At 51.6% G+C, this 17,138-nt stretch overlaps 1 protein-coding gene across 1 annotated transcript in view; it reads right to left on the bottom strand.

Moving 5' to 3' along the window:
* The window catches only part of Kif19 (kinesin family member 19), a 28,691-nt gene extending 16,321 nt beyond the window's left edge, over nucleotides 1-12,370 (bottom strand). The window contains exons 1-2 of the mRNA XM_051158995.1: nucleotides 12,245-12,370; nucleotides 10,529-10,609 (exon numbers count right to left, since the gene is read on the bottom strand). Of these exons, the coding sequence (XP_051014952.1) occupies nucleotides 10,529-10,609; nucleotides 12,245-12,283 (120 nt within the window). The 5' untranslated portion in view covers nucleotides 12,284-12,370. The remainder of the gene's footprint in view (nucleotides 1-10,528; nucleotides 10,610-12,244) is intronic.
* Nucleotides 12,371-17,138: the final 4,768 nt, after the last annotated feature.

The following is a 17,138-nucleotide window of genomic DNA, read 5'->3' as shown; positions in this document are numbered from 1 at the left end:
CCCCAGTGCACACTGCCTTCACTCCTGGTGCACACCAATGTTCAGTCTTGGGGCACACTAACACGTACTGTTTTGGTTTCTTCTCCTTCTCAATCTGTAGCCCTGCTAGCTTTGAGCTTGGGGCAACCTCCTGCCTCAGCCTCCTCTGTACTGAGATTACAGGCATGCACCACCACACCCCGTCAACACCAGATTTTTACTGAACCCCTCAGTGTGGATTTCTCATTATTAATCTCAGACAAGGGAGGTCAAATCCCAGTGTCTCATTGCTTGGAATTCTGGCCACTTGGCTCTCAGCCTGGTACCCGTTCACCCTCTCAACTCTCCCTAACCTCTGCTGCTACAGGGGCTTGTGGGGGTGCCTTAGCAGTTTTCATGGTCATAGTAGCCCCAAGCCCCCCAACCTTGTTCCCCACTGCTCACATTAGCCCTGGGCACTCATTCAGCTTTAGGGAATATGAGGCAGTGCATGTAGGTAAACTGAGTCCTCCCTCACAGAGGGCCAAACAGGAAGGTGATTGGCTATTACAGGGCAATTAAAAGAAAGCAGGGATAGTAGCTGTGGCCCCCACTCCAGTCCTCTCCAGGGGTCAGTGGGAGAGTCAGGGGTCATAACTGTTCCAAAGGCCTTGGAACTAGGCCAGGTGTGGAGAGCCATCCAGAGGTGGCAGAGGTTGGCGGTGAGGGTGACGGTGAGGCCACAAGAGACCAGCTTACATACCCAACTGAACTCAGGAGATTAGGAAGTCCTCAGTGGGTCCCTTTGAGTCCCCAAGTCAGGCCTGATGATTTTAGCAGGACAAGGGCCTTGGGATTCCCAGCAGGTTCCTCTCCACATCCCATGCCTCTCCTGGAATCGACACCTTCCCTTCCCCCACCGAATACCTGGAGAAGGCCTGTACCCTGGCTTCCTGCACCCACCTGACCTCAGATAGCTGCAGGGCCCCTTTTGTTGTTCTCCAGGGGTGGGTGACTCCCAAGGAGACAGAAGTCTCTGCCTATCAGATGGGGGATCCAGGTGAGCCACGGATAGACAGGCTGGGTGATCACTTGGTAGCTTTGTAAAAGGAAAAGCCATCCACTCCCAGGTAGCCAAAGACTAGCAGCCACTGTGATCTCAGTACAGAATGACTGGGCTTGCTCCCTAGGGACTCACCTGTCCTCACACTGGCCCCTCCTCAGGGTGTCGCCCCGAAGCCCTCCATGCCTTCTGTAGGGTTTGATCTCTATCCCAGGCTATCAGCAGCCTGAGCCCAGCTCAGATTTCGGACCCAGATAAAGACAAAACCTGGCTCTGAGGACCCTGGCATGGGTCCCCAAGGGCTGCGCCAGGAGCAGGGCCAGCTACAACAACTCTCTCACCTTAAATACTGGGGTTTTTGTGGACACAAAGCCTCAAGAGGGGAGCGAACAGCATGTCCCATCACCCACCCTAACAGATGGCCTTTATGTGACCTTCAGGCATTTCCAAGTCCATATGGACACCCTGTCTCTTTGATGCCCAGATGCTCCCGCATCAGAGCTGTCATCCCACCTGCCACCATCCCACCTAATGAGGGCTTTGTCTGGGCTCCATCTGTCAGGACCCCAGCCTCCACGCCACGCTCCAGAATACCACTGTTGTTCGCAGCCACCACAGTACACAATGGAGCCCTTGTGCCACTTGACCAGGTGCACCATAGCTGAGCCAGGGAGGATTGGGCAGGGAGCCTGGGCTGCCACAGGGACTGGCTTGGGATGCTCAGGCCAGTGCAACTCATCGGTGACGCACCTACCATGTGCCCCAAACATGGGAAAGGCCTTAGAGAAATAGAAAAATGAGGCCTGCCTTCTGACACTTTCAGATTCGTAACCAGGAGAGAGCTGGTGTATAGAGGAGAGACGGCCCAACCCAGCCCTCCCTGCCAGCACCGGAAGGCAGCCTGGAAGAGATGACACTGGTGTGGCTACCTTCAAGGATGAGCAGGAGGCAGCCAACAGAGGTGCAAGTGCAAGAAGAACATTCTAGAGAAAAAACATGAGCAAGGCTAAGAGGTGCAAGGTCTCTAGGGTGAGATGCATGTTGGAAAGAAAGCTTGGAGTTTCACCTTTGGTCTTTCTTGCTGGGTATCCCAGCAGTAAAGACCCAGGGACTGCTGTGAGCTAAGGATGGATCTGACTTTGGGACCCTCTGAATGTCACCCTGGGTGGCATACAGCATATGTCCAAGGACATTTGCTGAATAAGGCTGCCTTTGGAGGCAGTTTGGGGTCTACCAGGAATCACACAAAGGTTTGGCATGTGCTTTCTTTTTCTGTGTCTTTCTTTCTTTCTTTCTTTCTTTCTTTCTTTCTTTCCCTCCTCCCTCCCTCCCTCCCTCCCTCCCTTCCTTCCAAGATAAGGTTTCTCTGTGTAGAGTGCCCATTCTGTGACTTACTATGTAGACCAGGATGGCCTTGAACTCAGAGATCTACCTTCCTCTTCCTCCTAAATGCTGGGGTTAAAGGCATGAGTCACCATCCTGGGTTGGCATCTCATTTCATGTGCTTTGTTTTTTCTAAGACAGTCTCATTTAGCCCAGGCTGGTCTCAAACTCACTATTCAGCTAAAGATGAGATTACAGGAGTGTGTTGCCACATCCAGCTTTATATAGTGCTGGGATCGAACTCAGGACTTTGTGCATGATAGACAAGCACTCTCCCAGCTGAGCTATATCCCCAGCCTGACACAAATCTTCTGTCTTAAGGGTCCACCTTACTCTTATTATGACCTCATCTTTACTGAAATATGCCTTTTAAAAGCCCTTGCTAAAGGTCCTGGGGTTAGGTCTTCAACATATGAACTTGGGGCGGAGATGGGAGGGCATTTGCTTCAGGCAGATGTCTGCCCAGTCACTCACTGGAAGCATCAGGCATGGGTGGGCTGAGGATAAGGAGTCTGTGTCCCAGAAATAAACCACTTTGCATCTACCCAACCAGCGCACTAACGCTAAGGGCACAGTTTTCAGTAGTTTGTGTCCCATCCACAGCCCAGCCACAGGGAACACCACATCACAGAGTGCCAGAGGGCCAAACCTGATGCTTCATGCTGCAGTCCATGAAGGAGGCAGAGGCAGAGGCAGAGGCAGAGGCAGGAGGATCACAGCAAGTCCAAGCCAGCTTGGTCTACACAGGGAGACCCTGACTGAAACAAACAACAAAACCACAGCTCTGCATAGGTGGAAGGTGATATGGAGAGGCAGAAAGGACGGAGCCATCTCTGAGCCTGACCAGAGGGGTCTGCTCAGGCCCTTTCTGCACAGCCTTTTGGCAACCAATCCCGCAAGACAACACACTCACTGAAGCCGCACAGCCTCATGCCCTTCCTTACACGTTGCACACTCAAACCCAAGGCAGGTTTCTCAAGGCCGGTCCCGCCCCCTGAAGTGGGTGTGGCCACAGCTCCAGGGAGGTGCATCCAAGGGCGTGAGGGACTCTCATTCCTTTGGCCCGGAGACTTCACTAAAGACATAGGTGGGGGATGGTATGAAAGAAAAGCACACAGCTCACCCACCTTCCGTGTTTGTGAACATTTGCCTGAATTTAAAGGGCACTGGCCTACATAACCCCATAGCCACCTCCAGGCTCAGCTACCCTGCAGCCCTTGGGCCTAACTCAGCAGGGGACCAGGCCTCCTAGGTCTTCCCTTTGGCCTGGCTTTCAGGTCAGTGAAAAGGTAATCAGGAATTCCAGAGACACTCAGAACCCTGAACTACTGTAGAGAAATGGAGCCTTAAGTTGGTGTCTAGCCCCTGAGAGGTGTCCTGACAGAGACCAGGTTCTCTCCTGATATCTCCTGGGCAAGAAATGTTTGCACAGAGCATGTTGGAAATTTCCCCTGTTGAGCTGTGGTACCTTGACCAACACTGTAACTTTAGTGGGGTTCCTCTGGCCCCCTGATGGTGATGGCACCTAGCCCAGTGTCTTATCACTGATAATTCTTTTTTGTTTGTTTGTTTTTTGTTTTTGTTTTTTTTCAAGACAAGGTTTCTCTGTGTAGCCTTGGCTGTCCTAGACTTGCATTGTAGACCAGGCTGGCCTCAGACTCACAGTGATCCGCCTGCCTCTGCCTCCCGAGTGCTGGGATTAAAGGTGTGCACCACCATGCCTGGCTGATAATTCTTCACTGTGACTGTCCTCTGACCCCTACCCACTGGCTGCTGGCAGCAGTCTTCCTCCAGCTTTGATGCTGCCAAATGTCCCCACAAGAGAAAAATGGCTCCAATACAAAACTCAACAGGCTATACCCTTTTCTCTTGGCTTCAAAGCCTGACAGTGAAGATCTCCAAAGAAGGGAGGACCTCAAATGGGGCTCAGAGACAATGGTCATATGACCTAGAGCCAAAAGCATCACTTTTTTGGGGGGTGGGGGGCATGATTGTGGCTCAGTGGGAGGTAAAGGAGGATGAACAGGGCTGAAGCCATGACACAAGAAGCCACAGTGCACCCTGTCCTGCTCAGGCAGCCTCAGGATTCATGCTCAGTCCAGAGATCCAGGCTTACAGTCCCTTTATACTGATAGGTGGAAGTAGAGCAGAAACTGGTTTCTGCATGGCTATCATACCTGAAAGCTGATTCTGGGTTTTTGTTTGTTAGTGAGAACATCTGTTGCCTGTCATGTTTCTATCAGTAGACACAGGGATTCATGAAACCAGAGAGAGAGAGAGAGAGAGAGAGAGAGAGAGAGAGAGAGAGAGAGAGAGAGAGAGAGAGAAGAAGAAGAAGAAGAAGAAGAAGAAGAAGAAGAAGAAGAAGAAGAAGGAGGAGGAGGAGGAGGAGAGGAGGAGGAAGAGGAAGAGGAAGAAGAGGAAGAGGAAGAGGAGACAGGGCTCGCTGGGCTCATAAGGCCACCAAGGCCTAGACAGCTGCTGAGGGCACAGGTACATCTGGCTGCTGTCTCAGTCAGGAGCTCATTTGATCTGAAGCTCAGGATGGTGTAGGAGGCATAACCTGGAAGGTAGTCTAATGTGGCATTTCTCGGGGAGTCTGGCGATTCCTTTATCACAGATCCCCAGATTTCTCAGGCACCACCCAGAATCACACAAAATCTCTAGAGATTTGGGCCCACAAGTCTGCATTAACAAGCACTCTCTCCTTGTACCTATCCAACTGCTAAGTGTAGGAATCCTTGGATACTTGTAGCATTGTGCACAAGAGCCAAAGAATCGGAAACAGCTCAAACGCTCTTCATCTGTTGAATGGGTAAACACATTATGGTATGCCTATACTCTAAAATATCACTTGGCTATGAAAAAGAAAATACTAGCCAGGTGTGGTGGTGCACGCCTTTAATCCCAGCACTTGGGAGGCAGAGACAGGCAGATCGCTGTAAGTTGGAGACCAGCCTGGTCTACAAAGTGAGTCCAGGACAGCCAAGGCTACACAAAGAAACCCTGCCTCAAGAAACCAAATAAATAAATAAATAAACAAGTAATAAATATGTGTACATATATATATATATACATACACACTGATGATTAAAAAAAAAAAAGAAAATATTTACGAACCTTGAAAACATGCTACGGACATGAAGCCAGACATTAAGGACCACAGAGTATGATCCAATCACGTGGACTTACAATGGGATAGAGAGATGGGACAGCTTGCTGGTTGCTCAGGGATATAGTTAAGTGTGCACTCTCCCCTGCTCATTTCCTGCTAGGCCCAGCTCTTGGGGAACAATGGGACCTAGCAGCCTCTATGTGGCTGGTATGGAACCTCACCCCCACTGTGCTCTAGGCAGAGAGCAGGCTAACTCCAACTGCACTTTTGGCACCTGTTACCTTACACTCTATTTGCCTTTCACAATGGCTGCCTTGCCTCATCTATAATCCTCTCCATAGCTCTTGAAGTAGTAGATGAAACAGGTGCTCACTCTCCAGTCCTCTGACAGGAAACAGAGGCCCAGGGAGTAGTCGTTAGCAGCCCTCTGGCACCCAGCCAGGGCATGACAAGGTTGAGCCCCTGGTCCACCCTTGTAGCTTTCTGTCCCGCGTCACCCTCCTGCCTTGTACTTTCCCTTCCCTCACTTGTCCCGCCCTTCTACAGGCCTCCTGGGGAGCCCTTGTGTGGTTCCACCGGACCCCATTAACAGACAGCTGGACAAGTGCTAATTATGGGATTATACATATAACTGCTTGGTTTAAATCCTGCAGATAAACACAGCCTGGGAGGCTGGGAGGAGGCTTTGGGAGGGGTAAGTGGGAGGTGAAGGTGGCTGTTTGTCTTGAATCTCATCCCTACCTGGGATCCCTTCCAGGCCCCTTCTGCTTTCTTGGCTTCCTTGAGGGGGTCTGGGTTCAGGATCCATCTCACTCCCAGAAGATTCTACCACACTACTGGGTGATAGCCACCGGGGACTGCAAAGGGCTCTGGTGTAGAAAGTGGACATGATGGCAGGCAGGAGTTTGCTTAACCCTGGGGCCAGAAGCCTTTGAGAGAAGTAACTCTCAGGCCTCTTTCCTCTGGGCAGGTGGCATGTCTAAGCATTGCACACAGAGCCTGTGATGAAGACGCATCTAGCAGAGGGATAAAGATCACAGTCCTGAACTGAAAGAGGGCTCTGTGATCCCAGGCCCCCGGAAGAGGGTTCTGTGATCCTAGGTCCCCGGAAAAGGGCTCTGTCATCCCAGGCCCCCAGAAGCCACCAGAACTGGCCCCTTGACAAATCCAGGACTGGCCTCAACATTCCCAGGATCCAGACACACACATTGCACCCCACTCCTTCCCTCCCCCTCTCATCTTAATTTTTAACGAGACAGGGTCTCATCAGGTAGCCCCAGGCTGGTCTCACACTTGCGATGTAGTCAAGGATGGCTGTGGACTTCCGGTCCTCCTACCTCTACCTCTTATATGCCGGAGTACAGGTGTGGCCACCATGTCCAGTTTCTGTGGCGTTAGGGATTAAATCTAGGGCTTAGTGTGTGCTAGGAAAGCACTGTAATAATTAAACTATAAACTATTCACACTGGCCTCTTGATGCTGAGGGACTCTTTGCCTGTTGGCTTGTGCTCTTCTGCTAACCCTCATTGCTACAGGCTGCCAAGCTCCAGATGATGCTCAGTCCTAGGGCAGACTTGGGACCCCTCATAGTGGCTGGAGTCAGTGACAAGCTGAGTACCCTCCACCTCTCCTTACTTTAGGACCCACTGAGGGGGTGGGCTATTGTCAGTACCTACTATCTGCCCATGTCCAATGGGCTGGCTGAGCTCTGGGAGGGGTTCCGGCCAGTACTGATTGCCTTGGATGTCCTTACACTGAGATGTCACCTGCAGAGGAACCCAGTCAGCTCCAAGGAGAGACAGAGAGCAAGAGGCAAGACCTATCACCCAAGGCCCTAGGGAATTGGCTTGGTGAGCCCCTCAGAGGAGCCAGACACAGAAGCCATGACAGCCCCAGCCCCATGGAGCAATGGAAACTAGGTACTGCCCTAACCTGACCTCTTCTTCAGAAGGGGCAAGGCATTGTGCTGACCAGTGGGCCTAGCCATATCACCATTCCCTTATTGTCCTGGGCTAGCTCACCGGCTCACCACACAGCCCAGCCATCAAGTCCTATGATTTCAGAGAAAAGCAAAGAGAGACAACTGGCCTGACTGAGCTACAGCCCTCAACCTTCCTCTGGGCCAGGCAGCCCTGGAGAGGGTGAGATGGACAGCAGGGTTCTGGGAGAGGGCCAGGGCCAGGAGACAATGAAGTCTCTCCTCCATGTTGGTTCGTGGAGTCCCATATCTTAAACACCTAGTTGCCAGGGCCGATGTGCCAAGAGACAGCTACTTAGGCTGTCAACTCGGCCTTTGTTGTAGCCACTCCCAGGTGGCAGTGAGAGGGACTAGGCCAGGTTCTCCAGTACAAGGCCAGTTTGGAAGCCACTGGGGAGCTAAAGGCAGAATGTGCAGGGGGGCGGTGTGAAGAGCCCTGTGCCCATAATGCTTAGACAGCACTCTCAGAGTCTCTGCTGACAAAGGAGCAGCCTGTTGGGCTGGCCCAGCTCTGCTCTGGTGGGAGGTACGCTCACTGGGGAAGGCTAGAGCCAGGCTGGGCAGCCCTCCCCTCTGCCCCCATAGACAGAAGGAGCCAGTGTGTGACAGGCGTGGGTACTTAAGAGGGACTGTTCCCATCACTTCATATTGATCTACCCCCAAGGTGGCCTAGTGCCAGGAGCAGCTGAGAGAGACACCATTGTCCCAAACTATGAACCTGATACCCTTGGAGGCAGATGGACAAGTAGGGAGTGGCCTTGTCTAGAAGGTTTCTCCTCCTGAGTCTTTTCAGGGGGGAGCCCTCTCAGCAGCCAACAGCAGCCCTGGGGAACCTCCTTCTCTACAGACTACAACTGACATCCAAGGACTACAGAGCTCTTCCTGTACACCGGGCACAAGTTAAGACCATCCAGAGAAGTCCTTCAGTGGGACTAGAAAGATGGCTCAGCTGGCCAAGATGTGTGCTGCCATGTCTGATGATCTGAGAGAGCCACATGTGGGAGAAGAGAAGCAACTTCCCCAAATTGTCCTCTGACCGTCAAACAGGCACTGGGATGTGTGTGTATCTAGGGTTAAGGTATGTAAACAAAAATAGTAGAAGAAGAAGAAGAAGAAGAAGAAGAAGAAGAAGAAGAAGAAGAAGAAGAAGAAGAAGAAGAAGAAGAATTGTTTTAGGTGGGCATGGTGGCACACGCCTTTAATCCCAGCACTCGGGAGGCAGAGGCAGGCGGATCTCTGTGAGCTTGAGGCCATTCTGCTCTACAAAGCAAGTATAGGACAGCCAAGGCTACACAAAGAAACCCTGGCTCCAAAAAACAAAAACAAAAACAAATTATTGTAAGGGTGGAGCTGAGTTGCAGAGTGTGCATGTACAGCACCAGCACCTTGGGTTGAATCCCTAGCATTTTGTAACTCAGAAAGATGGTGCACACTTACAACTTTAGCTCTTGGGAGGGAGAGGCAGGAGATCAGGTCATTTCTGGCGACATAGTAAGTCCAAGGCCAGTCTGGGTTATTTGAGAGCCTGTCTCAAACAAATAACATCAAAACTCACAAACCACTGAGAAAGAAGACAGTGGGGTATATCCCGCCCCCCACTTAAAGATGAGGCTCCTATTCTGTCAACATACATTCTCTCTGCTCCTGCTCACCATATGGGGTTCTTCCAGACACTTCCATTTTCCCCAAGGGCTCTGAGGAAAGGGGCAGAAGGAGGCAAATCATTTGGGGCTTTCTGAGGCCAGCATAAAGGAGCTGGTCCAGAGGAAGCACCTCTCCATAGACTTTGTCAGCCCCATAGCTCCCATTCTATGCTCCCTGACCCCAGATCCCATCCCACAGCCCAGCCAGTGAGCCCCAGAACTCAGAGTAGCCAGCAGCACAGCTCTGAAACACAGGCAAGGGTCACCATCAGGCTGTCATACCAAGTATGTCCCTGTCCCCACCATTGTGCCCAGGACTGCTCTAGTACCCGAGTCTTGAAGTACCTACCCAAATAAACACAAAACAAGCATCTCAATCAAATCCAAAGCTCAAGAATCTGGCTACTCTTGGCAGTTCCCTGGGTCTGCCTTCCAAGACTGGAATTACAGGTGGGCCACCACACCCACAAACATTTTAAGTGGTTTCTAGAGATCTGAATTTCAGTCCTAATGCCCATGAGGAGAGGGTTTTTGTTGTTGTTTGTTTGTTTGTTTTTGTTTTGTTTGTTTGTTTTGTTTTGTTTTGTTTTTTCTTCTGGTCTCTCTGTGTTAGCCTTGGCTGTCCTGGACTTTCTTTGTAGTTCAGGCTGGCCTTGAACTTACAACGATCTGCCTGCCTGTGTCCCGAGTGCTGGGATTAAAGGCATGTGCCACCCTGCCTGGCTCAAGGCAAGCGTTTTAACTACTAGATGTCTCCTCAAACCTCCATCACCATCTCCTAAGGGAGCCTGGGTCCAGTGCCTCTTACTCGCTCTCTTGACAACGGCCTCTTTTTTTCTAGGCCTCCTAGACTGAAAATTCATACATTTCTTTTAATTCCTTGATCAATTCCTTGTCTTCTCTCCCTATAGTAAATTTCAGAAACAGAAGGAGGTTGGGGCTTTTCCTGTTGGAGTGTTTTTCTAGTTCCTACCCCAGCTCCCAGCACACTGTAGGTTCTTTATGAATAATTATTGCCACATAAGCCCTCCCTCATCGTTGGGACATGAAGAGTGAACAGTGAAGGACTTTACCAAACTTGCATGCTCTAGATGTGGCATTCTGTTAGACCAGCTGAATGCGCCCTCTGTGGTTAGCAGGCATATCAGATGGGGAAGTTTGAATCATGTGCAGCAAGAAATATTTCATGGTTCTGGTCGCAGCCAGGTCTCAAAAGCTCTTAGCTTCTCTTGGGCTGGACTAGGGAGAACACAGCTTCTTGCCGCTGCTGCGGAGAGCCCACCCAGAGGTCATTTTTGCTAGACACAGAGCTCTCGCTGTCCAGCCCGGTGTGTCAAGCAAGCTGAGCAGGCCTCCACCCTGCAGCTCCTGCCTGAAGCCCCAAGTACCTGCTCGTCCACCTTGTGAGCGATGAGGGTGGCTCCTTCCTCCAGCTCAGCCACACTGATGGGCCGGACCCTAAGTGCCACCTGGGAGGAAGAGCAGAGCCCTGGGTTAGGAGAACCACACACACTCGGCCGTGGAGGGAAGGAGGAGAAGGTCTTTGGATTCCTTCCCCATCAGCCCTGTGTTCTCCAGTGTCCAGGCAGCTCCAGCTTCTTGGTCCTGATGAAAGCTGTGAGTCGAGAGTGTTGCCTAAGCCAAAGGACAGCGGGTCCACAGGGTGTCCAGCTGAATCTGTGTCTATGTCTTTTTTTTTATTTTTTTTCCAAAAGCCTATACCTCAGGGGGAGCCCCAGTGGGGCAACTGTCTACACAGTCTGTATCAGTCACATGCCCAAATTAAACCCTTGCCACTCCCTTGGGCTTAAATCTGGAGCCTTGGGGACCAGAGGCACCTGTCTGCATCTGGGAGTGAGGTGCTGCTGGGAACCGTGGTGGGCTGTGACAGGAATGGCCTGGAAATTAGGACGGAACAGAGATCTCCTCCTTGTCATCCTAACAGCCTTTGACCACGTCCTAACATCCCCTGCAAGTGCTGTCAAGGGCTTCTCTGTTCTTTATTTCCTGGTCGCTAAGAGATAGTGGGTTTTCACCCTATGTGTGTCTCCCAAAAGAACAGAGATAGGACTGGGGAGATTTTCTTCTGCTGAATACATGGAAGCATTTGTTGGATATTGGGTGGACCTAAAGGGTTCTAGGGTCATTTCACCCACACAGCCTGTCATTTTGATTGTCTTTATCGGTCTCCTGGCTGAACCTCCTTGGTGAAGGGAGGGCTTTGGTCCCTGCCCCAATGACAATGAGCATTCTGGAGAAAATTCTTTCAAAGAGGCCATTCTCATTGCGAGAGAGGGTACCACCGAGTCTGAGATTGGCTCCCTGGGGCTGGGTCCAAGTTTCCCTTTGCAGAAGCAAAGTTCCCTGCACTGTGGTAACAGTGCCCTACTCTCTGGCTACCATCATTTGCTGCTGAAAGGACTATTTCCACAGATCAAAGGCTAGGAGCTGGGAAGAGGGCTGGGAGAGAGCGATCTCCACAGTTCCCCAAACTGAGTGGTACCAAGGCTTCTCCTTGTGCCTCCACTCTCTACCACTGACAGCCACGAATCTCTGTCTTTGGTCTCTACCTCTCATGTTCCCATCCACCCCAGGCCACGAGACCCTGGGACTGTCCAAGTGGCTTCCAGCCTTTCTCTGAAGTATCTGGAGCCCTGATTTGGACAGAACCTGGGTTACAACCCATAACTAGCCACTCCAGACTTAGTGCTGGCTCTTCCTGTCCTGGGGGCTTTTGTTTTCCTACCTGTGGCTTCAGCCCCCTTTAAAGCAAGACATGTGTGGGTTTAAGTCTTCTGGTTCACTAGAGACTCTTGCTTCCTTCTGAGGCAATACTAGTTGAGATCTCTTTTGGGTCTTGACCTCTGAGTCTTAGCACAAAGAAGGCTGAGCTTGGGGAGGTGGGAGGGAAGTGGGGTGCTAACTTTCCAGCCTCAGGAGGTACCAGCATACCTTCTGGGCATCTGTTCTTTAGAACTTGGGCAGTTGTTCTGCACAGTCCCAGACCCCATCTCTTGCGTGTCCTCTTAGTGGACACTATGTTTAAGGCTGTCAGGTCCCAGGATTGGTTAAGGGGAACCAAGGAGCTTAATAAAGGGTCTCACCATGAGTTGCTGGTCCTTGGAGTCACCGCTGTCCTTCATGATTGCGGCAGGTAGAGAGCCTCAGGCCGCGATAGCTGGCATGGCCGAGGCGCACCTCTCTACCTCGGTCACCACCTCGGGTCGTTCTTCCGCCACCCGCTGCCTGACAACCCGAAACCAACAACGCGCCGGGCCGCCTGAGCCCTGACCAGGAGGCGGGGCCGGCCCCGCCCCTTGTGCTCGCTCCGCCCCTCCTGAGCTCGGCTCCCTGAATCTGGGTGAGCTGGACGCCACCACCTAGTACGCCCCTCGGGCTTGCGTTACTGCTGCTGCTACTGCTGCTGCTACTGGTGCTGAGGCTCTCTGTCAGGCCCCGCGCCTGAGCTTCCTGGCGTCCTTCCGGCCCAGCGACGTCCGTTTGGTGTCCCCTCCGCACACACCCGCGCCCAGGCTCGTGGCTCCTGGCTGTGTCCTCTGCACTCCTGGCGCCTGCCTGGCACGCGACTCGCTGGGCAGAAGCAGCCTTGCTTCTGCGGCCACGATCATCTGCTGCCCGCTTGACTGTTGCTGGGCGGCTCCAGGGCGCGCCCAGCAGCCTCGATGGGGGCATTGTAGGGTTGGAGGCCAGTGCCTAGGGCGTGGGTGGCTGCGCCTTTTGTTCAGAGGAAGAGGGGATGAGAGGGTGGGTGAAGAGCTCTCCCTACACTCTGTGGCGCTTAGCTTAGTGGAGTGTGTCTTATGGGAAAATTTTCTCGGTGTTGGCCCACTAGTAAACCACGCTGAGGTCAAAATGGATGGACCTAGCCTGCCTGCTAGAGTAACACCACCCAGGAGAGTCCCACCTGTGGCCCCAGGTTGCATTTGGCCTAGGTAGGCTACGGATGTGGCACAGCAGAAAGTCATAAGCTACTTAAACCATTCTGAGGACCCGCTGATGGCTTGTCCTGTAAGGGAGCTTGCTGTCAAGCCTTAGTGAGTTCAATTCCTGAGACCCACGTGGTGGAAAGGCCAAAACCAACTCCCAGATGTCGTCCTCTGATCTCCACATGGGCACCCTAGTACAAGTGCATAGTATATGGATTTTTTAAAGTATGAAACTAGGAGTGGGGCTGGAGAGATGGCTCAGGAGTTAAGAGCACATGCTAATTTGGTAGAGGACTCAGGAGTCCAGTTTCCAGCATTGACAGGCAACTCACAACACACACCATTAAAAATAAGGGTTTTGTTTTGTTTTGTTTTGTTTTAATGACAAATTTCTTGAAATTTCGTTTTGTTTTGTTTTTGAGACAGGGTTTTCTCTGTATAGCCCTGGCTGTCCTAGGAGACCAGGCTGGCTTTGAACTCAGAGATCCCGGGACTCTGCCTCCCGGGTGCTGGGATTAAAGGTGTGTGCCAGCACCATCCCCCAACTTTTTTTGTCTGTTTGTTTTTTTTTTTTCTGGGTTGGGGGAGAATTGGATTGCTTACTTCTCCACTGTGAACTCTGTAGATGAGGATGCTTCCCAACGTCAATCAAAAGGCTGGACAGGCGGCCACCGGGCCAGGAGGAACAATGGATAAACAGTTGCAATCTCCATTCTTGGTAACAGTAGCAACAATAACAGACCCAGGGAGTGCAGTGGAAAGATTCCTTACCTCAAGAGGCCTGGGCAAAACAGGGTTCTAATCCTAATTCTGTTCTCAACTTGCCTACCTGATGGGAGCCTGGTTTTCCTGCCCACTGTGCCTGTCACCTGGATGGTGTTGGAACGCTTCCTGAATATAGTCATCTGTTCTTATGTCATCTGTCTCCACTGAGGCTGAACCCAGAGCCCTTCAAAGACCAGAGAAGGAGACTCCACAGGGTTGGAATCCAGGAAAGAAGCTGAGAAAGTATACACTCACATCCCTTGGGGCTGTCTCGGCTACCTGGCTTGCGCCCAGCGGTAGAGCACGGTGTCAGCTTGTGCCTTGGGACTGGTTTCCCAGACTTCTCCCAGGAGCTTGTGCTGCAGATAGTTATTAATAAACAGCAGCTGGAAGCCCTAGGCTTGATAAATACATCAACCAATTTAAGCTTGAAAAGCCAAGTCTCTTGCAGGGGGTTCCAGGTATTGCCTGGCTCTCTGAGGCTTGCCAGTTTGCAAATGGTTGGTACTAAAGAGAGAACAGGCTGCGAGTTCAGAGTGTTTCCCGCCTGTTTATTTTGAGATGGGGATCAAGATTGTTAGCCCAGGGTAGCCTCAAACTCACAACCTCTTGTCTCAGACTCTCAACTGATAAAATTATAGACATGTGTCAGCACTTCCCAGCCCAGTGGCATTTCAGACCCTTGCATTGTCCCTGGTCAAGTGGGCTTTGCCTAGTTTCCTTCTCTCTCTCTCTCTCTCTCTCTCTCTCTCTCTCTCTCTCTCTCTCTCTCTCCTTTCTCTCCTCCTCCTCCTCCTCCTCCTCCTTCTTCTTCTTCCACATCCATTATCTCACAGAAGATGGCCTGTCCTGGCTGATGGGTAAAAAAATAAGCAGCTTTGGAGGCAGGTATGGCTGTGTGTACTTGTAATCCCAGTACCCAGGAAGCTGAGGCAGGAGGACATAGAGCTTACTCTGCCTCAAAACAAATCGCTTCAAGGCTAGAGGTTCCAGCTCATCTGCCGTGGAGACTTGCCTCACAGTCGTGTGTATTCTCAAATAGATCTCTTCTGCTTGACGTTGGGTTTTGGTTGTTATGACAAAATTCCTGACAAGAAAAACTTAAGGAATTTCGTTTCTTAGCTCAGTGTTTGGGTGTAAAGTCCAACACGGCAGACAAGCCATGACAGCAAGAGCACGAGGCAGAAATTATGTCCACAGTGAGAAAGAAGAAGAGGAAGAGGAGGTCAAGGGAGATGGGAGGAGGAGGGGGGAGGAGGGGGAGGAGGAGGAGGGGGAGGAGGAGGAGGAGGGGGAGGAGGAGGAGGGGGAGAAGGGGGCAGGAGGAGGAGGGGGGAGGAGGAGGAGGGGGAGGAGGAGGAAATCAGGTGCTTAGCTCACTTTCTCCTAATTTGGTGCTGAACTCCAGCCCTTGGGGACGGTGCCCTCCACACTCATGGTGGTTCCTCCTTGCTTTTTTAAACCTTTCTGGAAACAATCGGACTCAGAGGTGGGATTCCATGCCGATCCTGATGCTAACCCCATCTCACCTGTCACTACCCTCTTTCTTCTCCTCTAGTTGATGTGGATGAAGCTCGTGGCAGCACCCGCTCCTGTTTTTCATGAGAGCTCTCAGACTGGGGAATCAAGGGTCACGATAATCCTACATGAGCTCAGATGTTCTGGGTTCATTGAAATCTCCACCCCCTTGTTTACAAGGCCTGCCTTTGCTAGTGGAAAAGTCACCTTTGCTGACATATAATTACATGTGTACACACAGGTGCACAGGCACATGTGTGCAATTGTGCTCAGGAACATGCTAGACACCACCTGGCTGCCCTATACTCCCTCTCATGGAGCACACCTGATAGCTTCTCCCTATTCTCCCTCCCCCTGCCCCCCTGGAGAATTCAGGACACATTTTCCTGTTATCCCACTCATAATGACCTGCATTATTCCTTTAAAATGTCTCCAGAGGCTGGGGGTGTGGCTTAGTTGGTAGGGTGCTTGCCTGGCATGCGTAAAGCCATGGCTTCCATCCCCAACACTGCACAAATAAGCATGGTAGTATACACCTGTAGTTCCATCACTCAGTAAGATTAGGAACTTAGGGTCATCCTCAGCTACCTAGTGAGGTCAAGGCCAGCCTGGGCTACATAACATCCCATCTCAAAGCAAATAAAATAAAATATTACTCTGCACAACTGTGTATGTGTGTGTGTGTGTGTGTGTGTGTGTGTGTGTGTGTGTGTGTGTGTGTGTACTGGCCTTTTCCCAGCATTTCGTGAGTTCTAGTCCTGGGAGGGTGGGCCCAAATCTGTCCCACGCCTCCCCTGCCTCCCACTCGGCTGGGACCTGGCTCAGTCACTGTTAGCCATGCAGTAAGCACCCGACTTGGAGTCACTCCTGCCCCACCTGTAAACTCCCTGTCATCCTTGGCTCCCAGCTCTGCCTCTCAGCTCATAGTTTCCAGCACTCTGAGGGGCTTTCTCTGAGCTGGGATGGGGATAATTATCTCACCCTAGGAGGCCATTAGCAGTCACCCCCTGCTTCAGCATTGTGGGCATTTCATCAAGTGCAAGGACCACTTTCTAAAGGTGACAAGGCCTTTCAGGAGCGTTCTGTTCTGAGGTCCCAGCACCCAGTAGCCTCATGGGAGAAATGGTGGGCAGTCTGTTCTGGTAGCCACAGCATGCAGTGATGGCATCCCACAGGTTAAGTGGCATAGGATGTGGACATAACTGTTTTGGACACAGAAGTCTGGCCACCTTCCACAGAGCTTACTATGACTCTCACATCACACCTAGCCTGGTGTTGGCATGTCCAGGCCCTCTTTTGCCCTCTGTGGGCACCAGGCATGCACGTGGTACATGTGTCAAGTGTATGAGGCTAGCGAAGGGTATTGCAGTAAGGCTGGTAACAGGGACACCCTGTGCACAGAGCTCTCCAGCCCCTTCCCCCCACTGTCTGCAGGTTCTCTTTTTCCTTCCCACAGTCCATTCTGGAATGCCATCCTAGCACAGTGGCACCCTCTGTAACCACAGGAAAAGATTTTCAGGCCCCAGCAGGTGGCCCACTTTTGCAAGTACAAACCAAAGGCCGACATTCCAGAACAACATAAGAATGGGGCTGGGGGGAGATGGCTCAGAGGTTAAGAGCACTGTCTGCTTGTGCTTCCAGAGGTCCTGAGTTCAATTCCCAGCAACCACATGATGGATCACAACCAACTAGAATGAAATCTGGTGCCCTCATCTAGCATGCAAGGTAAAAGCACTGTATACATAATAAACAAATAAACCTAAAAAAT

The sequence above is a fragment of the Acomys russatus genome, chromosome 16, assembly GCF_903995435.1.
Source record: "Acomys russatus chromosome 16, mAcoRus1.1, whole genome shotgun sequence".
Classification (NCBI taxonomy): Eukaryota; Metazoa; Chordata; class Mammalia; order Rodentia; family Muridae; genus Acomys; species Acomys russatus.
Note: the sequence above shows the minus strand (reverse complement) of the source record. Positions and strands in the feature narration are given on the sequence as shown.